General features: G+C 36.4%; 1 protein-coding gene across 1 annotated transcript in view; it reads left to right on the plus strand.

Annotated features, from left to right (window-relative positions):
• LOC106717572 (insulin-like receptor) overlaps positions 1-27,588 on the plus strand; it is a 60,883-nt gene that overhangs the window by 22,398 nt on the left and 10,897 nt on the right. The window contains exons 3-9 of the mRNA XM_045683580.1: positions 24,408-24,582; positions 24,716-24,827; positions 24,965-25,099; positions 26,039-26,174; positions 26,446-26,624; positions 26,761-26,907; positions 27,284-27,443. Of these exons, the coding sequence (XP_045539536.1) occupies positions 24,408-24,582; positions 24,716-24,827; positions 24,965-25,099; positions 26,039-26,174; positions 26,446-26,624; positions 26,761-26,907; positions 27,284-27,443 (1,044 nt within the window). The remainder of the gene's footprint in view (positions 1-24,407; positions 24,583-24,715; positions 24,828-24,964; positions 25,100-26,038; positions 26,175-26,445; positions 26,625-26,760; positions 26,908-27,283; positions 27,444-27,588) is intronic.

Raw genomic sequence — 27,588 nt, forward strand, 5'->3', positions numbered from 1 at the left:
AGATCAAAGTTAATTTATTTCGTTTAAGATAAAGTAAAATTACCCAAGGAAGCTGTCTGGATAAAATACGGGTAGAAAAAAATAATATAATTAAGAATAAATTTTGAACAATTTTTTTTTATTTGATGCCCTCAAGATTTGTTTTAATTGAAATTTATGTATTTTTAATTAATATTATGAATTAAATAGTAGTGTTTGTGAGGTCGTAATCTTAATATCATTTTAATTAAGGTCTCCGAGGAGCAAGGAATCGTGCAGGCAAAGTAGCGGTTCGCTAAGACCTTGTGCGGCATCCGCGGCTCTCGCGAATTCCGTACATATGCCATTTGTTTGACCTTATTTGATCTTATGTTTGCCAATGGAAATTTTAAATGTTTACATCCTTTATACTTTTTAGTAGCTTTTTTTTGTTACTGGTCAATTTACACATTAGCAGTGAATCGCCAAGACTATTAGCATAGGTGGGCACAGTTAATCAAAAAGTTAACTTCGTTAATCGTTAATTCGTTAAATAAAAATTTAACTTCGTTAATCGTTAAAGCGTTTAATTTACGAAAATTTAACGCAAGTTAAAGTTAACAGTTAAAGTTAATTTTTGTTTATATTACGAGTATAAGGCGCAAGCGGGAAATGGCCATATGAATAATCTCCGAATCGTATGGACCGATTTTGTCGAGACTTTCAATAGAACTCAGGCTATTTTTTTACTGAGCTTACGAAATCTCGGGCGATCGCTAATCCTATCTATAGTTTAGTTCTATAATATACTAAAATATAATTTAGACAATAGGAGCGATGTACTAATGCCTGTACCATAATAATGACATAGCATGCACTAGTTACACACACTTATATACTACACTGACAATGATGGACAATTGACTTTTTCAGTCAATTTTTTTATCGACAATCCGACGTCACGGAATAAGATAGCTAACTAAATTTAGACAACACAAATTTTCTATTAAACATTAAGACATGTGATAATATTCAAAAGAAAACAATCAAAACTTTTGTGCAGTATTTACATTTATCTGTTACTATTTGCACCCGGATATTCATTTGCTCATACTCCAACAACTGAACATTTAATTTTATGTATAATTTGGTAATATTTTTTTATTTTATTTTAGCTAAGGACCCACGAACAGACTTATCATTTTTTACGTACTTTTTATTTATTAATAAAACTTCTAACATCAGAGGAAACTTATTATAATAACATTGATAAATAAACTATATAACCAATCCAGTGATACATCTCAACACATCAAACTATACAACTGAGATAACTTCTATCATCTAATGATCTATCGTCCGATCTATTGTTATATGTTAAATCAAGTTAAATTACTCTCAGTGTAAAGAGCATACGTTACACGACATAACGAAAACAACCGATCGAGGGTGATGTCTTCTCTCTTTCTTATCACCTTTAAAATCGTTATAGTTAATTAGTAAGAATATGGTTTTAAATTATTTTCAACGACATTCGATTAATTTTAAAATAAACTTTCGATATACGTAAAAAAATCGATGTCTTTTTGTAAAGGTCACTTGTGGCAACATTTCATATATTAAATTTAGTATAACACAGTTTAACATTATTTCACTAACATAATTATTTTATCTTTTTCCTCATTCTTTCTCGTTTTGTCGTATACTTTTTTTTGTAAACAAACAAATTATCTTCGCTATTGTCTTTGCGCAGCGCACGTGCATCCCCGACCATTAGAAGGGTTGGGGCCATAAATCCATCGAGTTCGTTATCGCATTCTCTGTGCGGCTGTCCATTTGATCCTTTGTTCATATTTTTAAAATGTAAAATTATTTTTCGTTGACTATGAAGAAGCCCCAAAAAAACAAACGACGGTAATAAACACCTAAATCCCTTTTGTTTTTGAGGAACGTTTATTGCGTGCACATTTCGTCTTTCGAATTTTTAAATTTATTTTTCATTGTTTGTTTCTTATCTACGCAATGACAAAAAAATCCTATTTGTACGCTTTTTCAAATGAACCATAAACTATTTTTTTTTTATATTTTTTGTTGTCTTTAAACTCCAACATTAAAATAAACATTTTTGTCTGCAACAAAGTTTAGTTGTATTTTAGGTACGACGTTGAAGAGTAATCTCGATTATTTTGATTGCAATTCAACGCAGAGTTTATCTCTTTTAATAGATTTTGCGTCTCACGTATAACAATTATTGTATTAAGAGTAAAGTGTTTTCGAACCTTATGTTGATTTTATAACAAAAACTTTTTCTAAAAAAAGTGATGTTAAATAAATGAAAACCAGTTTTAATGTGAGTAAAATGTAATAAAGACTTTTCGAGATATTTGTGTAAATGTGAAATAATTATTAAACTTTGAAGGTGTCTAGTGCCTAAACTTCGCAATATTTGATAGAGGTAAGTTTGTACACTAGATTTACCAGACCAGTCATTTAGACTGGTCGTGCAATTTCAATTCAAAATTCCTACTATATTACACATTTTTTTTCAGAACTGATGTTATGACTTTTGTAGCTATAATAAGAGAGTACGTTTTATAAACTTAATGTTATTTTATATACATTAGTAACAAATATAATTTTTGTTGTTGACATTTATACCAGTACCAGTCAAAATGACAGGTTGTGTTTGTATGAAAAAATGTATGATTTTGGGAATCATGAGACCGATACAGTACATATAGCACTGAAGCGTTTTTTGTTATCGTCTTTGGAGTCAACTTTTGCAGGCAGACAAGTTCGCTTTAGTCTCAGCAGTTTGGGATAAATTTATTGAAAACAGTAAAAATTGCTTCAAACCGGGAGCTTATATTACCGTGGATGAGCAACTTTTTCCAACAAAGGCCAGATGCAGATTTACTCAATATATGCCAAACAAACCCTCAAAAATTTGGCATAAAATTTTGGTTGGCGTCCGACGTAGAGACGAAATATGTGGTAAATGTCTTTCCGCATTTAGGAAAAGACGAAACACGAAATGCATCAACCCCCTAAGCGAATTGATCGTGATGAAACTTCTTGAACCATATACCATGAAGGGTAGAACTGTAACAACTGATATTTTTTTTACAAGTATTCCTTTGGCGTTGAAATTACGATCTAAAAACACTTCATTACTTGGAACAATACGCGCAAACAAGAGGGAAGTGCCGAAAATTTGCAAACTGAATAAAGACAGTATGACACGTTTCTCAATGTTGCTGTACCAATCTAATGGATGCACACTTACTGTTTATAAGAGCAAACCTAATAAAAAAGTACTAAGTACAAAACATAAACACATCAAAATTTATAAAGCTGCAAAGAAATTACCTGAAACCGTATCGTTTTATAATAATACCAAATTTTTATTTTTTATGTAAATTTTTTATGCACCAGTCATTTTGACTGGTCTGGTAGAAATAGGTATATTCAAATCGCTGGTATATCTAGTGTTAAATCGTCATTATTTTCGAACAAGGATTCTATGGTACTCTTTTGATCACGTCTATCCCGGCCGCTCGGTGTATTGTATAACATGCATCACACTCGCTCGTTCTCGTTCTCTCTCATCCTCGTTCACCATTCGACTCGCCGACGGTCGCCGAACATAGCCGAACTTACGAATGTAGCCTGATGCATAATTTAAATAAAATGACAACACGTCAATAAGTGTCTATTGTAACAATTAACGGACTAAATTAACGGAAGTAGAATTTAACGGAAGTTAACAAGAGCGTTAACACTTTTTGAATTTAACTTAAAAGTTAATCCGTTAAGGAAAATGTTAACTTCGTTAATTAACGATTAACGGATTAACGAGTTAATGCCCACCTTTGACTATTAGTTTTTGGGGATAAATTGTCTTACTAATTTTTATTATTTAATTGATTCAATTCACAGAAAAGAATTAATCTTTTTTTCGTTATAAATGATTATATAACATTATTATTTATATATTATTGAGTATGATAAGACCCGAAACCTTACAACATACAATGTACGTATCATGAATATCAACTTGTCTTATAAAGTTAATATATTATGCGCCTATTTTTTCTTGCAAACAGGAGAGAGTCCTATAAACTGTTAAATTGTAAAGTACCAGCCATGGCAACTGTCTCATCGCCGCCCGGCATATACCACGTAACCTCATTACTTATTATTCGTTTAGCGCTCGTTATTATTCCAATGTCGGATTAAATGCAATTTCAAGGTCTCCGCAACATTCGTGTTTCAAAAGATTGCCTTTGAAATATTTTTTTTTTTCGTTCTAATAAAGGGTGACGTGCTGTCGCTCGATTCATTTCATTTATTATAACTAAGGCTGCTCAACTTATTTCGAAGTGTCCCAGAAAACAAAAGCATGTAGTTATCGTCTCCTTTTGTTTGGTTATTATAATTAACACGATGCCTCTGCTTAAAGGCCTTAACCACTCATTAGTACGCAAACACACGTGCGCAAATTACTGTTTATTACACTAACAATTACGTCCCACCTTCTATACGCTCGGCTGCTTCATATAATTTAATCTTTTTATTTTTTACTGTTCCATTTTTCCTTCGACGACGTTCCAAAATAACTTTTTCATATTTATGTTTTTTTATATAAATAGAAGTCCACTATTAATATACTCGTGATGTCCAATAATAACTGATCGAATTCAAAAACTGTTTTATTTATCAATGCACAATATTTAATAATGTACTAGAGAATACAAATTAACTAATGGATGAACTGTTATACTGTAAGGCATAATCTGGAATAGTCACAACTAGTGAATACCGGTGAATTGCGAAAGGCAAATAAACAATCTCGTGTCCAGTTCGCATTCCCGCCGATCGCAATACTTGGTCGTAGAGTACAAGGACTTCACTACGTCACCGTTACCTCATCATTCAAGATATTTCTTATTTTTATGTATTTAATTTCAATATACGTTTCTAGGCATACTGTATAAATGTTACTAGTACTTGAAATCAATCGAAGGCAGTTTTACATAAGCCCACTAAGTTTAATGATTATTTATATTTTAAAATCTAATTTGGATTACACTTATCCTAGGTTGTCAAGTTTAGCCTAGTTGGTTATTACGATAAATTGATAGTCTGTAACAATAATGTGACGATGGAAACATGAATAACAGTGGGCCTAGCACGAATTGGTGATCACGTTTTCGTAACGTAATCGACAAAATTTGTATTAAAACTTGTGCAGCGCACAAGGTCTACCGAGCTTACGCTCAGTACAGCAATATTTTTCGTACTAATTTATAATTCGCTTATCGCAAATGTTCGTGCTAGACCCTCTGAAATAGATTCATTTAAATGTTAATAGCAGTCGCAACGGAACCGAGTAAGATGAAAAAATACAATTTGAATACGAGATGTCAATTATTCTTAGATCATACTCGTAAATGCTTCATTTGATACCAATATCGCGAGATTATGATTTGATAATTCATTTCTCACTCAATATATTTATATCAATTGTACAGGTTATTTTTACACAATTATAGAAAAAACTGAAAAACAGTTTGGGTTTAAAATTAACTCGCTGTATTTTCTAAACAATAAGAACTGGGTCAATGGGTTGTTAATCTTTTGCTGCGGCCCTGCTCTGTTTATACTCGTTATAACAAAATCACCACGTATCTTATCTAACTACGCTTGTAAAGGGTTTCTTTTGCTTTGCTTTAGATGACCTACCTATTGTTTTAGAAATTTTGTTTTCATTATGTTTTTTTTTGACTCCAGTAGGCGTGAAATAAGTATTTTAGAATAATTTTTCATTGAATAGAAAAGTGCATTTATTATAACCGATAGATGTTAATTTTGTGACATAGATGTTGTGTTTTTCTTGAAATGAGAGAATCTTAGATGTGTGAAACGTAATGAGGAAAGATATCTCCGACTTATAGTTGGTTTCTGAGACCAAATCCCCGTATAAAACATATTGTTAACTATTGTTTGTAAAACTAATGAGAGTAATGATGGTCTATTAACGCAGATATATTGGTATCAGAAACCAAGGATTAATAGTCGATTCAAATTTCATTTGACGTTTATCACATTACAAAGGAGTTTGTTTTCGTGAGTATAAAATTTAATGAACATGAACTGTCTCGCTTCTGTAAATTAAGCGGCAAAGCAACTCTCAAAGATAGTAATTAAACGTCTTTTCAGCAGCAAGCTCCGAATTTATTTAATTAATCAATCGTATAATTAAACAGCGCGTTTGTTACGAAAAATATATTGTTGGTATCGTTGTCGACTTCACTATGATAGAGAATTATAATATTCCCTGCATGTTATGATACAATGTTACGTATTACTTCGGCACGAGAACAAAGTCGTGGCAGAAATTGCCTTCGGATTTGTTACCTTTATACATACATTTATACATAAAAATGATAGATGCATTGGATCAGTTTATTTATTATGCCGAGATATTATCAAAATAATGTTAGTTTTGAACAAGAAGTTCAAAGTAAGCGCCGTTTTAGTACACACCCAGAAGGCCTCTTATAAAGTAGTTCTCCTACAAGTAATACTACTTATAGACACATCAACACAAACAAATGTAAATTTCGTATTTCAAAAACAACGTATTTCCATTTAATTTCGTTAAATGTCGATACAAGGTTATGAAAGTCAATATTTCCTTATATAAGTCCCGGAATGCGGATTCTTTATAACGGAATTTACTTTACAAAACACAATCCAGCGATCACAATATGGTAAGGTCATTCTACAATGTCTAGTATATGTATAATGTACTATTTAGAAAATATAAAAACCTGGCCTACTTGGTCTGACTTAAATTTAGCGGAAAGAGTAAAATTTTTTTTTATATTATTTACTGTGTAGGAGACGTTTGAGAATTGTTTATGACAGCGCGGCTATAAATTAGATGAAATCTGACGTGAGCGCCGATCGAGATATACACACACAAATATAGATATTCGCTAGAAGCGCTTGACATTATTCGGGGCCGGGAGGAATCAAAACAAACAGACTTTTGGCTTCATCAAACAAGATAGTTACGTATCGTATACGAATCGCGATAAAATTAGCCTATACGCTGACATTGAACGCAAAAACAATGTGGAGCAAAATTTGCGCAAGCGCTCTGCGATGCGTAATATTAATTTACGCATCGCACACTTTTAGCAACCGCATCGTTAATATACTCGCGGTATATGACGGGAGAGGCCCCTACGCTATAAATACAGCGTACCTGCGCGGTGCGCTGCACTAATTAGGGCCGGGGCGGAAGTCGAGTTGCGGTCGACGACCGTAGCCTTTGCGGGTGGAAAGCGCTCTGGAGTTTGTTACCCGCACGCGGCTTCCACGTGTGCTCGCCACTACAACACCGTCTGCTCATAGCCGACTGCCGACCGCTACGACCACTGAGGCGTCCCACCGTAATTACGATACACAAGTGTCATGAATGCTTTAGCAGCGGCACTAATATGCACCTCGTGAATGGCTTCTCGATTAAAACGAGTCCTTTACATAATTGTCTCGTCGACCGTCGCGTACGTGTCTGGATTCCGTTCCCACATTAAGCCACTTCGTCGTGACGTGCCTCGAAGAGTACAATTCCAAAGTTCTTACTTGTTTGCTGTAATTATTCGTCGGGTATTGAAGGTAGCACAAAAAGAGGCTAAAACACGATAACGCGTATATAGGTACTTAATTGATGAACATTTCTGACATTAGCCCTCGCGACGCCATCATACGTATAAAAACTCGCGATAAACTATCTGCGGTAGACAAGTGAGAAACGTTAACCAATTAACTGATTAGCTCCATAAATAGATAGAGGAATGGCATTCGTTTAGCTTAGAGCTCACAACACTCCGAGAAATATATGCCGGTTTATATTTCATTTTAGTTAACAGTAATTATATGTATTTTAAAGAATTGATAAAGTCATCAAACACATTCCCTTGTAACCAAAAGAACTCTATGTTTGTACGCTATTTTAATTTTTTGATTTAACGACGGTTATAGAGAGCAGAGTTAATAGAATGTCTATGAACTGACTTATTGTGATAAGGTAACTAGGGGCAATGACAAGGCTTGCAGTGTGAACTACTTGAAATGAAAGTGAACTGGGACCGTAATGGATTGCACTCGGAGCTCGTTGTTAGTGCGAACGCGATGCGTTGTTAGCGCGAACGCGACGCGTTGTTAACGCGAACGGGGCGCGTTATTGTCGCGGCCGCTCTCTATTTCTGCAACAAGTCTGGTTTTCGCGGAGGCCGGCGAGGGGGTGCTCGTCGCCGCCCACCTCTGCCCACCACTACTCTAATCCAATGTCCTCGCCGACCTTACCATACCACTCGTCATCCAAAATGCAACTTAATAATAATAATAATAATAAAATTTTATTGCCATTGAAATTTACAAAGTTTTAAATACAATCATTTACAATATACAGTGATGGCAAAAGGGGGTGGCTCAGCTTCACCAACACCGGTAAGGATACAGTGTCGAGCTGGTTTTCAGCCATCCCCTCTTCCCAAAATGATAAAGGGAGAATAAATAGTCGATGGTCGCTGTACACTAGTTTTTTAAAAAAAAATTTAAGAAAAAAAAACAAACTTAAGAAAAATAACAAATTACTACTCAATTATGTGTATAAAATCACAATTCAATCAATAACTGAAGGTATGTTTCATATCCTATTACTACTTCCGACCCCAAAGACCCAATTATATTTACTATTTAACAAAGAATAAATTATATTAAAGATAATGATGATCCTCCACTACTAATACTTATGTGAATGTTTTGTATTATTGTTATTAAGTGCGAACTTCGCATTCTTTCTCACTTATTTTTATGTGCAGGTACTTAATGCATTTTACAGTTATAAAACAGATATTTTCAGACACACGCATCCATAAAAAACAATTAAAAGAAAACAAATGGCTATTTACTTTTTGGGGCAGAACCAATAGGTATTGTTATGGTAGGTAGATGAAAACATGACATTTAAGATAGTTTGTGTCCTTTCAGTCTTGTTTGTGTCACAGTACAGTTATGTTTAACAAATAATAAATACAAATAATCTAAGAAACACAAGTAATTACAGTACAGTACTCAATACAAATAATTATGTAAAAATATATGCATTTCTGTTTTCGTGTTTTTGAATGTGTGCACATTTTAATTGCATATAATTTCCACGTCAGAACCGTCACATTTATAAATAACGCAAATTAAATATGTTGTGAGTCGTCGGTGAAGGTGTCTTTATCTGTAATTATCACTGTGCGCACAACTAAATATATATTTTCGTTCGGTGCTAACACAGTGAGAGGACAATTAAATTTGAGTTTTTATAAATACGATACCATTTCAGTATTAAAATGTTTTGTGGCAATAAAAGTAAACCGGGTATTACTATATTTGAAATTGCGTCGAAATCCAATCAAACAGATGGCTTTTGCATCTTTTAAATATAATATTTATTATAACTAGCTGTCGCCCGCGACTCCATCCGCGTGGTATTACATAAATTATAATAAATACCCTATGTGTTCCTCCAGGCTATATTTTACTTCTGTGCGAAATTTCAACAAGATTCGTTGAGCCGTTCCGGAGATAACTTATAACAAACATCTATCCATCCATCCACCCATCTAAACATTTGCATTTATAATATTAGTAAGATTAAGTAAGATATTATAATACTCACAGTTAGTGCCTGAGACCAAAAGGGGATCATTGCAGAATTAGTTGAAGTATTTCTAAAAACTTACTGACTGAATTTACTGACAAAAATCTTCAGCAACTTACTAATAATGTTGTGTGTTCAACAGGAATGAACCGCATTTAATAATATTTATGACAATTATCATAATAGATTTATAACGGTGTTTTAGTTTAAAAGAAAAAAAAATGACATTTTATTAACTTATGCTATAAATAATGCGAGTTTATGGAACCGAGTTTTAGGTGTTTTTCCGATAGCAAGGCCAACAACCCTAGGTATACGTCAAATATAATCGCGTCATCTTTTGCTTTTGATGTTTGGTTTATTCGCGATTTGATTAGTGTAGCAAGATTTGGAGAGAGGGCGAGTGCGTTGCGCCAGCGAAAGTTGCGTCACACAAACACCAACACGGCGCTTTTTTATCACTACCGTCATCGCTGTTTCCACGCATTCTACTTCGTCTACGTAAATCCGCCTTGAAATCTTTATGTTTCTGATCATATAAGGAGTGGACGCATATCTTATCTACTTGCTCCAAGGCACATTAACACGAACGCGAAACGAAACCAAAGTGAAATAAAACACTAACAAATTGGCGAATGTTGTCCTATGGCCTCTGAGCCTCTGACGTAACAGATAGATCGAACTTGAAACCATTGATTGATTGTTGAATGTCAGTGGCACTGGTGGGATCTACTTAGTTTCTTCCACTTCGCTCTGTCCTCCACATCTTAATCTGAGACTTGGCACTCATTCATGTCTTTTAGCACTATATATTTCCATATAGCTTTGGGTCTGCTTCTGGATCTACGACCGGGAAGGGAAAGATATAGTGCAAAATTACCGACGTAATGACCTCAGTGAAAATAATCTCATACTAAGGTACAATGACACCATCACGTTCAAAATATTTTACAGTTTGATAGTACTTCGTGCTACGTTGAAGTGTTAATTGGTCGTACGCCATTTAACTACTATAAGTTCACATCCCTGAGGAAAAAAGTTTACGAATACAATTTAACATGATAATTGTTTTACGTGACAAGATCATATAACTTACAAATTGCTGATACATTACTTAATTAATGGTTTTTTTTAATAAACATAATTTTAAATTGCTATAGGGACTAATAAGTCGGATTCCAAGCATCTCAATTAGCACAGTAAAAACGCCTTAAGAGAGTTTAAATACCGCTAGTATTGTAACATTGTAAGCGTTCATATCATTCATTATCATTTGTGCATCGCAATTACTTACGCAAGTGTTTCATTAATGCTACTATGTTCCCGCCATATGGTGATGCGTAGTAAAATTATCACGCGATCGTGAACTGCGGTACGCATGTAGGGATCTGAGGAAAACGTGACCCAGACTTTATCAAACATTATCAATTTTGTATGTAAATACAAACGATATGTTTTGTCATCTAATTTGAGAAATTTATAGTTTTATGTTTGCGAAGTTGTTATTATTATGAAGTCTAAATGTTATGTGTTTTTAATTGAATATAAGTTCCTACAAAATAATCAATTTTATTACAAGACTAGCTGTCACTCGCGGTTCTGTTCGCGTGGAATAAAAAAAATAATTAGTAGATTATGTGTTCTTCAATATTATGTTCTACATTTATGCCAAATTTTAACGAACTCCGTATTCTGGAGGTAGTATACGCAGTAACAAACGTCCATTCATAAATCTAAACTTTCGCATTTATTATATTGGTAAGATTTGTTAGGTTGTTTATATACAATTATTTAGTAATATATATGTAAATATGTGCTGTAAGCTGATAGTGCCTCAAGAGATGTAAGAAAAAGAAAAAAACAACAGAGGGCGAGAGGCTGGCGTGGCGCGGGATGGTCGCGATGGCGAGTCGTGAGGTGAGAGGCAGGCTGTAGCTTGCCGACCGCATTCCGCGCCGCGACCTAGCCGCCGACCTAGCGCCCCGCCCCCGCACTCCCCTCGCACCCGCCCCCGCACTCTCCTCGCACCCGCCCAGCAATCCTCATAATAATGTATACCGCACGGACGACACCATCAATCTCGTATAACACGACCATGTAGAGTACCTATATTAACTAGAAATGTAACAAATAACTTTAGCTTAAATAACGCAATTAATTTTAAAATCCTCGGTAAATTTGAAAGGAATAAAAAGGAAAAAAAATATCCTCTAAAAGACGTGGAGAGATAAAATAAAAAGGCTACAAATGAAAAAAGAAATTGAAACTCCATTTAAATTTGCACAATGCACCGCATAATTGAATGCACGATAAGCGGTCTAGGCATGTTGCGAAGGTGGGTCCGCTTGTGCTCGAGCGCGGGGCCTCCGCGAACCCCTCTCTCTCGCTTCCGGGTCGACGACCGCACGATGCGACCTTGGCGCACCGCACGGCTACTAGCCCTTTTCTCGGTGGAAATTTACAAGTTTCGCTTCTACGATGGATATATTGCGTTGTCGATGTTGTATAATTTTAATAAGGAATTATTGGAATGGCGTAGTTGGAGCGGCCCCATGAGTCACACGGGCGCGACGGGGGCGCAGCGGGGGCGACGCGCTCGTAAACAACCGGAGGCGAGTACTAGAGGCCGGCGCACACGACGCACACAGCACAACTCACACCGGTGCTCTTGGCAATCTTGCTCCGCTAGCTCCGCGTTTCAAAACCTAGATAAAAATTACTTTGTCGCTCGTCATGCGATGGATTGGCCGTCCAAGACAAACACATTTTGATTTACTCGATTCACATGACGAAGAGTTGCAAAACACCCACAGTAAAACTTTTAATAATCTTTGTCAAAATAGATATCGCGTGAACATATAAAACAACGTTTCTGGCGAATTAACAGCAACTATCCAGATAGTTTTTCCATATACATAAGAAATTAACCATTCTTGCAAATAATTCCTCCCTTTTTAAAATGTGTAATGTAAAAACTTGTGGATAAAAAAGTACTTAAAAACATTTAAAACCTTTCTGATGATATCCCGATAATAACATTTAGATATGTCCTTACCTACATCTGTGCATAACCCGATTAAAAATATAAGAAAACTTGACCGGTAAAATTATTTATGTGTTTCGCATTTGATTACAATCGTTTTAATTACAAAGTTCTTTTTCGTTATACAAAAGCGAGTTGATAATGTGTGTGCATAGAAAAATTATAACCGCAAGCTCAAATACACATGTAATAATTGAATAATTTGGAGTAGCCACGAGCCGATAACATTTAACTTACGTGCTTATTAGCTTGTTGGCAACCTTACCATTCATAAGTTGCGTACACACCTGTGGGAATTTGTTCGGTTGTACGCAGCGATCCATCATGTTGTCGCTTTTTAGCGTACTACCGTGCAATTGTTACACGTACTTGTAAGCAGTGAATGAAATTACAATGGACTCATGGAATTCATAATAAACGTACGATCGATGACTATGAATCTAGCGACGCGTATCGGTTACACATTGTTAACTGTAAATTATTGCAGAAATGGGCACGAGAGGTTGTGAATATATATAACATTGAAATTATTTTTTAGTTCAAAACCGAGTAAGTAACAATAACACACGCCTAGATATGTTCTTCAAAACCAGTGATAGATAGCGTAAGAGATCGTTTATCTTTCATTGTCATATCAAGAAGTGGTATGCTAACATTCATGCAATTTCCGGAAATCTTAATGTCAGTTTAAAGACCTTAACGTATCTCGTGTTCATAAAATTTAATGGTTTTAAATACTGTAGTGAGCGAGCGTGGACTTATCTATTCAAGGTGGGCTTGGTACATTTCATCGCAAAGACAAGTATGATTTTTTCTTCGCTTTTTAAGAAAAATAATATAATTCGGCTAATGTTGATTTGTTTTGATTTTAATAAATGTTAGTTGGCATAAGATTGACGGGCATCGGAATAGACGTGGGTGACACGTGTCGCATTTTTTTCTAGAATCGAGGTCGTTGTCAGACCACAGTTGTTGTAGCGAATCTGCACAATTATATTGAAGTTTCTTTATTTTATTTAAAGATATCTCAAGCATGTTTTCGGTGAAGATTCGTAATGTGATATTACAGAGCCTTATTTTACATTCTTCACACGTTGACTATTAAACATTAAAATATTTATAATGTATTTTTTCATACGGTTGGGTTCCTGTAAATAGCGCGTTAAACAGAACTCTTCAGCTTTGTTATATAAAGCAAGAGAAGCATTTAAACTATTTAATCATTTATAAGCTTACCATCTGCGTCTCCTGCGTAAATGCGTAGTATGCTGGGAATCGGTCCGCGACTTGGCAGGCAGGTCACGCGCTCCCCCCTCACTACTTTTATTACATTCTCCGAATAAATGTCCGACGGAAAGCCTCTAATTCAGTGATTGTCAAACTTATTTCTTCCACCGATCCCTTTGAAAATCAATTATATTTCAGAGCCCCCTAATTTTTATTCAGCCCTAAAACATAAAAACCACAATTTCATTACTTTAATTAATTTCAATGCCCCCCATTTTTTGGGCCCCTTATCGCCCCCTCCTAGGTTTCAAACGCCCCCAAGAGGGCGTTATCGCCCACTTTGGGAAACACTGCTTCTAATCTTACACAGCCTTCGTGTATACCTATTTCATGGTTACGGATTTTTTTAAAGCGGCCGCTTTATGTACTAACTGTCTATTCGTTATTCAGCCTTTTTAAAATCATCTAGCCTTTACGTTTATTGATTGGTTTACATCTTTTGAGATGACAAATTTCATCATTACTATGAAATCACTGCCATTATTAAAATGACCGCTCATTATCGTCGTGCTTGGGCTTTTTTGTGAAATTTGACAACATTGGGATATGACTCGAAGTTTATGAGGAGTATAATTTGAATTAAACAGGGTATAGGAGCAAGACAAATACTATAGCAAAATCTCAGTTTATTATATAAACCTGTTAAACATTACATTCAGGTATTGTGATGAACAATAGAACCACCCAACCAAATAGCAACTTAATAAAGTTGCGGCATATTTTTAAGATCCTGTCTCGATGACAATGCTTAGTTCTTTCGTGACTAGTGCTCCATTAGTCCATCGACTCGAAGTTGGCTCCTTTTACGATCGTGACCCGAATCCCACGGAACCTTTTCCTCTTTATTACGACATTATCATAATTCGCTAACATATTTAGGCCATCTTATCCAATTCTGTTACATAACATGTATCGTAAACTTTTGAGTACAGATAGTTTGTTGCTTAAATATTGTATGTTATTAGATTTTACAGATAGTTCAATATATCTTATATTTATTGAATAATTTTGATGTCATCGATGTAGGAGGAATGAAATCACCACCTTCACTTTGTGGATATTTTTAATAATTGAACAAAAAACAATGGCGCACCAGAGAGGTGCGCCATTGTTTTTAGGATTTGTATACTAGCTGTCACCCGCGACTCTGTCAGGGCGGAATTTAAAAAAAAAAATATTTAATTAGTATCTGTTCTTATCTGTTCTTCCAGGCTATGTTATACATCTATTCCAAATTTCAGCGAGATCCATGCAGCGGTTTAGGAGATATCTTCTAACAAACATCCATCAATCCATCTAAACATTCGCATTTGTAATATTAGTAAGAAGGAAGATGTGTACGATGTGTACTGTTGTTAGAACATTTGCATATCAAATATATATATATATATATATATTTTTTTCGCACTTTATATCCACTTTTGCTGTGAATGAGACGTCATTGCTTTATATATTCTCTCTTAAATTATAATTGAATTAATGTTATCAAACAAGTCAGTACAGTCATCTGGTATACACTTAAAGCGATCCTTCTTTTCTTATTGTTAGATCAAATTCATAAATAGCTCGTATCATTTGTTAATTAATGTCAGCTTTTAGTGTTTCTATTTTCAAATTAAGATTTTCAGATGTTCTAGACTAAAAGGTCTTCTTATGTTCGTCGATAAGTAATAAACATATTCTAAATCATTCCACCATACGATATGCAAAAATTTTCCTAAGTTAAAAACACAAGTCGACAACCGTATCGATGCTTGTTGTGTGGCTTTTTAATATAAGCAAGTTGCTATGCGATACCGTCCATTATTTCAATAAAGCTGAACGATAAATTGATTTCAGTTCAATGCTGTGACAATGGTGCCGTTACAAATGTATCGCTTCTGATTACATTACACACGGCTAAATGTACCAAGTATAAATGTACCTATGGGCTTTATGGTAAACTTACAATGTTATCTCAACTTAAACGATCTAAACACACTTTATTCCTACATTATAATAATAAACTATTTTTACCTCGTATAATATAGTGACATAGTAACATAACTGCTATTTACCTCCATATGATATACATATTGATAATGTAGAACTAAGAAAGAACCGTACCCCATTAATTGCCATCAAAAATTAAAAGCCTGGAAAGAAGTTTTTCACAAAGGTGACACTAACAGTAGACGTTAACTTAGATAAAGACATTAAAGAAATGATTGCCAATAAAATTGTTGTCAATGAGACCTTGAATTTGAATCTATAATCTAATCCACCCTTTGGTTGAAGATATATTACAGTGTCATTTGGTACCTACACTTAGTTAATCCGCTGCGGTTCACATCAATACATTTTATGAGCACTTGATCGACACTAAATTATCAAAATAAATAAAAGAAAGCACATGTGAAAGCCAGCCGGACACTGCGCTGCATTGGCTCGGCCTTGTTAATCCCTAGCTATGTGAACAATCGACCACTTTTAATTTATTTTTATAATAGACCTTGACGAAGAGTGATTGTAATACTTTGATATGAAACTTACTGAATTAAAGGTTAGATTTGTATATATTTAGAACATGTATTGCTAAAATGATTTTACATAGAAACCATATAAGTATTTTAGTACTTTTAGACAAGACTAGACTTTTAGAATTATGTTAATGGTGAAATTACTAACTAGTAGAAGAACTCTTCACAGAAGTGTTTAAAATATCATTTTCTTAAGCTATTGAGATGTTGCCAAACAGAAACGGTTTCTAGAATCAATAGATGAATGATCTATAACTTTCCGATGTGATCAGTTGAATTTTAATGGGTTCGTGGAAGTGCTTGCGGATTTGTCATGGCACAAACACGAGCCGGTTAACGCGGCGAATCTCGTTCACTGCCAATTTACGTATGTATGTTTGTCCTCGTGTTCAAAGTTCAGACATCAAATTACCCGTTTGTACTCTACTCTTTTACTAAGAATAACATATAGAATATTAGTAAAATTGTCCTGAATTAAAAAAAAAAACATACAATTAAAATTAATTTTGACAATTCTAATTTAGTTTAGATGGATGGATGGATGGATGGATGTTATTAGATATCTCTAAAACCACTTAACGGTTCTCGCTGAAATTTTGCATAAATGAAGAGCATAGTCTGGAAGATCACGTAGACTACTAAATGAGTTATTTTTTGTTTCCGCGCTGACGAAGTCGTGTGCGACACCTCGGGCAACATCTTGTTTAATTTACATATACCTATATAACATACAGTTCAGGATCTCCTCGAGCAAAAATCGTTGTATGTAAAGGAAAATTTTCTCTAATACGTACTGGGTTGTTCCGCTATCGGCTTGTGGCGACAAGACACGAACACTTGCGGCCGGACATTGCGTAACTTGTTTTGCTACGCAGTACCATTCCAATACTACTTAAGCCAATACCCACATATACAACCATTATGTATTAAACGTTTTAATTGGCCGCGTGCCTTCAGCCGATCAAAACAAACTTGTAATCACCCGCTGCCCATATCTAGCCTCTTAAAACATTAAAGTCGCCGACCATGATGAATTATCATTCCAATTCATTTAATAAACAAATTGCTGAAACATCATGATGATGACTTAATTATTGGCATTGTAATGAGAAGCAACAACTGTTTATTGTCGATTGTTGCAGCATTTTTTATAATTTATTTATTCAACAATTTTTATTACTTCGTTGTTTATTTCTTGCTATCTATAAAAATAGTTTGCGTGTTTCCTAACTAGCTGGTCGTGTAAAATATTAATAACACGGATCACTTCATCCATAGTCAATAAAGTCTACTTGCTAGTTTAACGCTTGTCGCTTGCTGAAAGGCTGTTTTTCGGATGCTAAAGTATATATTTAGCTACATCTTACTACTTAGTACATAACTTCAAGATTGTACTTAAAGCTTTAGATTAAATACAACAACGTTTCTTAAGTTCTTTGTTCCATAAGAATTCTAAAACAGGCTACATTTTTATATGATTACTATTTGTACTGTCCGTGAGTGTTTTATGTTTCCTGTAACTCTACATGCCTGCATAATAACTTGATATTCTAATTCATGATACTAAACTATACGTACTATAAAATGTATTTGCTGTGAGTTTGCACCTGACGGAATGCTTAAGTTGACTAAATAATCGATATTACTTCGTAATGTTTAATAAAATGTAGACATTAAAAAGCCTCTGCTAGTCATTTTTACACCTGATTTTTTTATTATTGCCTTTCTTGTTAGTTATGTTTTTAACATCGCATTGTGTCACTAAAAGCTGAATGAGGAATAAAATTGTACGAATTTAAAGATAATTTTGGTAACTGTTACTACTTTTGGCACGTAACGGTTTTTCGACCGCTCGGTGTGTGCGACGCTGCTTTGCGGGCGGATGTTGGGAAAAAATGTAACGTAGATAATTTACATTAGTCGTACGTATCGGGTGGGAGCGTGCGCGTGCGCTGTGCCCGTGAATGAACATCGACAACAACAAACGTAACGTGGCCGGCGCGGCGCGGTGCGAGCGGCAGCGGCCATTGATATCTTCATTCAGCCACCGGAAACATAAATCAGCGCGGCCCTGGACTACGCCTCGTGCCTGCAACTTGCGTTTGTCATCATCAACTCCTTAGCTTATTGCCTATCTTGACTATGTGACCTTCAACCGATGTGCAGCTAGAAACTTAATTATTAAGGCAATTGCAGCACGTTTCTCCACAATTGACATGCTTACTTCATCTAGTTTGTGTGCAAATTATACTATGACTAAGTATTATTTCTGAATTTCTTCAAACACTTTATTGAAGAGATACCTACTACACACGCATAGATCTAAAATAAATTATAACATATATGACTTTTTGCACAATATTAACGGTTATAAGTTTAAACCTCCTTTGCTGGCTGGACTGAGTGACAATAAAATAAATCGAACTGAATCTGGGAGATTCGTCATACGGCGCCGTAGTAGACGAGTCGAGGCTATGACCGCGCGGTGCGGCGGCGAGACGTCTCCGCGAGCCGGAAGTCCGGGTCCGTGCGGACTACGAGCCGCGGACCGCGAGATGTGGGCGGCGATGCACTCCTCGAGCCTAATGCAATGGAATAACGCCAATGAATGCCAGACGAGCGCGCCTCTATTTGCAGTGAAAGTGCAACTGAGTCACACCCGACATCAGAAATAGAGCTGCGCCTGCCCCGCCGCCGCCACCGCTACGGCCGCAACGGCACACTGGACTATTTTGTACGCATTGATGGACAGAGCGCCCCGCTTGCGTAACAAATACTCCAGTTATATGGCGACTCTTACCTCATAGAGTTACCAATGTCCAAATGTCTAAAAGAGATAGTCGCAGTCCTCATAATAATATCGACGCTGGAAAGCATAAACGCAGTAACCCTTACGGCAACCCTTACAGGGTTACAGCGTTTATGCTTTCCAGCGTCGATATGTTCCTACCGAGGGGCGACTAAGGCTATAGTCAACCAGGCTGGTCCAGTGCGGGTTGGTTGACTTCACACATTTCTTTGAATTTCTTCGGCGACATTTGCAGTTTGCATCGCGATGTTTTCTTTGCCGTCTTTGGATAATTGTACACAATATTTAATTCGAAAATTGAAAAACACAATGGTACAAGGCGGCGATCGAAACTGGACTTTACTCGGCGTCACCTGATACACATATTCCTGTACATGTATGTAAGTATGTATTGTAATAAAGTAATTCAATCGGTACAACGATACAAATAGTATGAAATTATAATGTAAATATTTACGTTGTCATGCAAGTAGACTGTGACCTACAAGAAATAGTATTATTGCTTCCTTGTATTTGTACATAATGGTTGTGTTATTGGAAATTATGCAGTTATTAAGATAATCACAATTATTCCGCATCAAACCAAAATTATACAGTTGATCTAAAGGCTGTAATGGCTTTATATTACTAATATAACATTAGTATGCGAAATTAAATGTGAAAGTTAAGACGGATTAGAGTCGTTTGAAGTAAATGTTTGTTTGAAGGTATCTCCGCAACGGCTCTATGGATCAAGATGAACATTTGGCAGAGATGTAGAACATTGTCTGGAAGAACACATAGGCCACTTATTACTTTTTTATTTCATTCCACGCGGAAGGAGTTGCGGGTGATTCCATAATTCCATAATTAACTTTAGTGCGGTCAAATGGTTTAGGTTAGGTTTAGGTTAGGTACCTCCGACTGGCCCATTAATAGAACAGAATCGTGGGATTGCATTTTTAAAATACGCCTACAAAACGTAAATACATTTCTAAACACTAAGCACTCGTTAGATCCATTTGTCATTGTAAACAATAGGAGTGAAACGGAAAATCTTAATTAACTACTTTAATTACTCGACAGAGATGTACAAACTTTTTGTGAATGCATCATTGCATACTGTACTTGTAATGACGCAACCTGTTTATCCAACCAGCGTCAGGTGAGCGAGCTCAATGACTATAATTTTACTAAATTATCGTAAACGTAAAGTTACGCGGCGTCAACCATTAATAAATAGGCGGCTCTCGTACCACAACACGAGTTGCTTATTCCCACGCCGCCTTGAACTTTTAAGCCCGTTCTGGTGTGATACGAATTTGTGCTTTTACGTCAGGCCTCCGTTTGATTCGGCGTCGGGTCTGGCCGCATGGTACGGAGGCGAACGGCGAGGAGTAGAGGGGGGCGCGTAAGCTGTAGTAGCGACGTAGTAAAGCGTGGCGAGATGGCGCGCGGTAGCGGGGCTCGCGACCACCGCTCGATACATTATGTGTTTGCAGTACAATCTTACACTATAGTAATGGATGTTTTTATCGATATTATGGCATACGTACTTAACACTGAAGTTTTTTTAAAAGTTTGTTTGTCTGGTTTTGATGTTGCTCTACTGCTCTACTAGGACGATGTGTGATATAGGTACTACATTGACAAATCTCGTTTTCACTATAGATAAAATTGTGTTACTTATCTCTACGTGAAGAGCATAATAATAAAATTAACTTAAAAATAATCGAGTGTGTCGTAACCCTTACCTGTCCGGAATACTATAATAACATTCTGCTGCCTATTAATACTAGCTCAAGTGTAGCAAGCGAGGGTGAGTTGGTGCGCGCGAAGAGAGGGGGGGGGGATGCGCTATGCGGCTGAGTTCATTTGCATTGCATAGCGTTGCACAAAACTGTGACGGATCTTAAGAAAAGGTTTGTTGTGGGCTGTAAGCGCGCTCTTTTCATTGCCGGTAAAATATTACTGTCGGTGTCCACTACCGATAAATGCGTACAACTTACTTGGAGGTACTCGTACATATAGTTATCTCTGTTTTATTTTTCAAAGACAATGAAAGTAATGACAAGTTTTGTATCTATGACACAGATTAGGTATCTACAATTTGTGTGGAACATAACCAGGGTTACTGTAAGTTTATTTGATTCTAATCTGAGCGTATTCATATAAACTTAGGTAGTTAAAATTTTGTCGCCGATTGGAAATTGGTCTGTTGTATTCGCACTGCCGAAACATATTTTTTTATCTTTCATGTGTTAGCTATTTTATATATTCTGTAATTCCATAACTTAAAACATTATTTTGTCTATTCTATAAATCAACACTTTTGTTTATTTTAAAATAACAACATTAATCATTGATATTACGATTCACCATATTATTTAAATATTTTGATTCACAAATTTTAAATAGAAATATTCGACTTATTATGTTATTGGACAGTTCTTCGATATCGTAAATTAAAAGTATTTTAATTACTCGTCTAAATGACGGCCATGTTGGCGGCATTCGAGGAATCGTTCGACAGATGTAAGAACGGTGTCTCAAAAGGTTGTTGTTTACAATTTAAAAGAAAATATACGAGTTAAAGGAGACTTTGTTTCAATAAAAGTATTCTCCGGCTGTGACTCTCACATATATTTGTCTCTAAGAGGAAACTGAGATCACATGTTGTTAAAAGTGTGCGAATTTCAGTTAGGTACAATCCATAATTAATTTGTACCGCAAAAAATACAATGTTATAATTAATTCAGTCTTAATTAAGTTTAACTAACTACGGCTCTTTTGTAAATTGTTAAAATAAAAATAGTTACCTAATTAATGGCAACGAATGCTGTAGGGACGAAGAGTTTATTGTTTACGTCGGCGGCCATTTTAAGTTACGGTCGCGTGGTTTTCCAAACGCACGTCGCGGCGGCGCGCATGCGCTAATGTTTTCTCTATGGACGCACTGTGTTGTGCGTACTGCGTACAGCGTACTGCGTAGAAGCGCACTTCTACTACGCAGTAGGATGACCTTGCCTCGTAATTCACTCCCTTTACCTTGTACTACTCGAATTTCTAATACAAATGTTGACATTGGGATTGTTAGGAAAACAACTTGGTAATGTTATTGAGTTTTACTTTAGCTTGTTTTTTATTATTTGTAAATAATGGTCAAATGGAAATGTACAGAGCGATAAATATACTTTTAAAGATGTGCTGTTTTTCAGAGTATCAAATTAACTTGCTGTGGTCAGTAATACTCAGTTAAACTACTATATAAATTATACTGTTTTCAGCATAGTATTTTCATGGCGTACGGATTATTCATATGACTTCAGACATGCGAAGTCATTTCAATCTCACTACATGTAGCCTAAATGGATGTTTGTTAGAAGGTATGTCCAGATCGGCTCAATGGATCTCGTTGAAATTTGGTATAGGCGTAGAACATAGTCTGGAAGAACACATATTTATTAATATTTACATATTCCTAACAATCAAAATATCTTAATAGGGTATAATAAGTATATGATGTCATATCTTAAGACATTTTTTTCACGTTTTTTTGTTGATGCAAAAAAAAATGAAAATGAACTGAAATACACTTAATAAGCTGCCCGCGCGTGTATATAAATAAGTTCTTAAGTTACGAGATGAATTAACAGTAGCAGTAAGCTCGCATGTGGTCCCCCAACAATTGCTATGCGGGAGATCATTAGCGAATAATCGTGTGTGCACGAAGGGGATAACAAAATAATCATTTGTAATTGAGGAACGTGCCGACGCGTGCCCGATGCGAGGCGGACGATCGTCTGCTTACGAGGAACAATTTACGCCCGGCATGTAAACACAATGATTGATTGTTTCATATTTTGTTACGGTTTCACACTTTGAACAACAAAAATATCATATTTATTATTAAACTGATGTAGTGAAAAAAAATATATCAAAAGATTTGTTTGACGAGAAAATGTAATGATGAAGTTTTAGATTCTGGGAAGTCGTTTATTTATACATAAAAGTGAGCACTAGAAATATGATTATATAATAATACACCAAAACACTCTTGAAAGTTTTAAGAGCGGTACTATAGTGTTTTAAAATGTTTTCCTACGAATTAATGTTGCAATGGGGGACCGTTACGCAAATGACGATGTTCCTTTGAAGTGACATTCCATCGGGTTGCAAATAGATTATAACAAATAGAGCTTTCAAAATATTTTCTGACTGAAATTCTCAATAATCAAGTATAGCCTCGCCCGAGTATTGATTTGTGGGCACTTTAACACGTTATTCACTTCGTGTTTGCACTCGCAATACATAATCTAAGTGGATAGAAATCTTCACTTTCGTAATCGGATTCAGTTAATTCGTTGACCTTGAAAGCATTGTTATTCAATGGGGCAGTACGCATGGATACGTCTGTTTGAACCGGTGGTTTATATCCAAACTGTTGTGGGAGCATTGGCCTGTTAAAAGTTGCCTGGCCAATTGGAGGTTTGTAACCGAACTGAGGGCGATAACCAACCTGCTGACTATAACTGGGCGGTAACCAAACTGTTGTCCTAATTGGGGATGGTAACCAAAACCTTTTATCGGTGGCCGGAACCCAATTTGAGGGGGTCGAAAACCGAATTGGGAGGCTTGATACCCGATTTGAGGGAAACGGAACCCAGGTTGAGGTATACGGTACCCTGAATTTCGATTGAAAGAATTACCAAAAAATTGTTGCGTTCTACTTGGTACTGGTTGCAAGTTAGGCTTGTAACCCACTGGATGCGATGGCATTGAATGTCTCGAATGTTGTGGGTACTTACAATCTTTCCGCCTCTTTCTCTCTACAACTTTGAGTTGTCGAGTGTTGGACGCCTATGAGTTCGAATTAACGCGTCGTTTTGTTATATAGCAATGCTTTTTGCATTCGAATTACCAAGTGCATAAAAATGTATTGATTTAGTTCAAAATATAAAGAGATTTTGTTGGGAACCTGTGATAACTTTGAATTATAAAGAGGTTCGAATTTTCGCAGGTTTGAAATAACGAGAGTCGAATGTATTTACAATGTATAATTTTTGTTTTATTTTGTTGCAGTATGCCCGTCACTAGACATACGCAGCAATGCGGACCATATGATGAAGCTGCGCGGCTGTCGGGTGATCGAAGGCCATCTCAGCATCGTGATTATTGAGCACCCCTCCTCCAACGCCTACGACAACATGAGCTTTCCCGAACTAAGAGAAGTTACAGGATACATTACTATATACAGGTAATCTCAATAATTTTTTATGTGTTTCATTAAATACTCAATTCATTAACATTTTGTATAAACCACGTTTAGTCATTAGGTTTACCGCCTTTAGTCAACTTACTTATCACTCACACAATGATTACGTTTGCAGGTTGATGGGCGTGCGCAACCTCGGAAACCTGTTCCCTAACCTGTCGGTGGTGCGCGGCATGCAACTGTTCAAGGATTACGCCATTGTTGTCTTTGATTGTCAGGATCTTGAGGTAAGAAATAATTATTTGCTTATCCTAGCACTAAAGACAAAAGAAGACCGCAACGCAAGAAGTACCATGTCTGCATATCTCTGTGGATTATGTTGGTGAGTTTGTTGTACTAGTAAAAGTTTGTCGTGTGCCCGCAGTCGTTGGGGCTGCGGTCGCTGACGCGCATTGAGCGCGGCGGCGTGCGCATCCAGCAGAACGACCAGCTCTGTTACACCAACACCGTCGACTGGTCGCGCATCGTGGCCGACGGCGACGACAACATCTTGATCCGGGTAAGGTGGGGCAGTTCTCATCCATACATTTCTTACACAAAACATTATACAGATGAATTTGATGAGACCTAACTTTTTAGTCTATACTACTATTTTAAAGAAAAGTAATTGAACGCTTTTTCTCAATTTAAATCTCTATTAAACTGAACAAAAATCTTCTATCATTGAGCAACCTTCACTATTTTTCTTACTATATTAAATATTATTTTATTAAAAACAAATATGATCGATATGAATAAAATTTGGAGCGTTGGAAAGTGTATCTTGCGATAAAAACATCACTAGGGCCGCGCCCCAACGAGTTATTCGCAACCTTAAAATGGCGGGAAACCGCAGTGACGTTGTTATTGACCACATGCCGCCGCGGCCGCTTCATGCTGATAACCGAGCAACGATAGTCCCACCTATTTGGATATTTTTTTAAGGGGTTTATGTAATTATATAAAAAAAAATATCTTTTTTTAAGTTGTGCTTAACAGAATTTGCTACAAAACATTGATAAAATACAAAACGAATACCAAGAAACGATAACATTAGTCGTATACAACGCAGCATTGAATACACGCACTTGTTGAATATTGCATATAAAAACTAATTTCTAGCAAAGCTAAGCTTTTTATACTGCAGATGTGTAGTGCACTATTGGGGCCGATTAAACAAATAAAATTGACTTTGTATACCGTAATAACACTATAAATTCTAAATGGAAATTATTCTTGTATCTCAAAGTGTGCTGTTTTACACTCGTTTACACTTTTCCAAAGAAGGAAAAAAATAGTAAATGAATAGTAAAACTTTATGTTAATCGAAAATTTGTTAACCCTATAAGTGAAAACTTTTCTACATAATCACACAAATACAATATTCTATGTTTCAAAGAGTATAGAAATTGATGATAGAATGTAGAATGTTTTAATCTTAGGTTGTTATGTTATGTAGTCGAACTACGACACCCGTCTGTGCGGCCTGTGTCCCAGTCCGCAGGGGCACAAGGAGGATGGCCTGAGAGAATCGCAGTGTCCCACCGATAGCTCCGGCCGACCTCTCTGCTGGGACAACCAGCACTGCCAAAAGAGTAAGCTTAGAAACTTACCACATGCTATGTAGTTTTTCGAGCCAACCGCAGAACGAATGTTGTGTGGCATCTCTATCATAAACAACAATAAGTTTGAAAGCAAAAATGGATCAAATAGTATTTCGGACTCATAACTTGAAGAAAAATGACCAACGACCGGAAATTGTGGCAAACTTTCACCTCTGTAGAAAAACAAGACCAGTAATTATTTTCCTATAGTATTGATGTTCTTCACACAGAGTGTCATTGTTCAATGTTGTTACGTAATCAGTATGTCCGAGTTCGTGCGGGGGGCGGGCGTGCACGCGCAACGGCACGTGTTGCAACGCGACCTGCCTCGGCGGCTGCGACGGCCCATTAGCCCGTGATTGCCACGTCTGCGCCAACTACTCGCTCGGCTACGGCGAGAACCGCACCTGCGTCACCTCCTGCCCCGCCAACACCTACCGGGTAACCACCACTGACTGATAACTAACCTAAACTTACAACACGTATGGTCAGAAGACATTATTCTGTACCTCAGAAAAGAGTAGTTTCGTTGGGAATTTTACTTGTCTGTCTATATACTGATTTGTACTGTGTGCAGCTGTCGCGGCGCTGCGTGACAGAGCAGGAGTGCCGCGCGATGCCGCCGCCGCTGCCCACAGAGTCCAACCAGCCGCCGCCTAACATCCGCGCCTACAAGATCCTCAACAACACCTGCGTCTACATGTGCCCCAACGACTATATGGAGGTACAAACTTCACCTTAGCTTCAGCCTTATACTCAATATATAAAAATTAACATTTCGAATACTAATTCGAACATATGTACAATATGAAAAAATTCAATACAAAATGTTTTATTATATGATTTTTTCGATTTAGATATAAGGTGATTCAATTCCATGCTCACGTAAATAAATAGACGTTTTATTCTATAGTGAAATAATAAAAAAGCATCATATAGTTTGATTAAAGAATAAACATTCCAAACGATAAGAAAAACAAATTTAGAATACAGCAATCCAGTAATTCATTGCTTTATCCATTAATTAAGACAACTTTAACAATGGGATTATTTTTCTATGTTCAGTACATATGAAGTTAGTATAAATATTGTGTGTGTAGGTGGGCGACGTGCACAACGGTACGTGCAAGCCGTGTCTGCCGGCGGGCTGCGTGCGCGAGTGCAATGGCGGCCGCGTGGACTCCGTGGCCGCCGCCGAGCACTTCCGCGGCTGCACGCGCATCAAGGGCACGCTCGAGATCACGCTCAGAGCTAGCGGCGGCAAGTACACTCCGCACACTCACCTCTACACTACTTCTGTACCCTTCTGTACCCTTCTGTACCCTTCTGTACCTACATACATACAATAAAGCTTCATACTTAGCATTCAACATCGTACCACAAACTGTCACCTTAACAACTATAA

The sequence above is a fragment of the Papilio machaon genome, chromosome 2 (genome assembly GCF_912999745.1).
Source record: "Papilio machaon chromosome 2, ilPapMach1.1, whole genome shotgun sequence".
NCBI lineage: Eukaryota > Metazoa > Arthropoda > Insecta > Lepidoptera > Papilionidae > Papilio > Papilio machaon.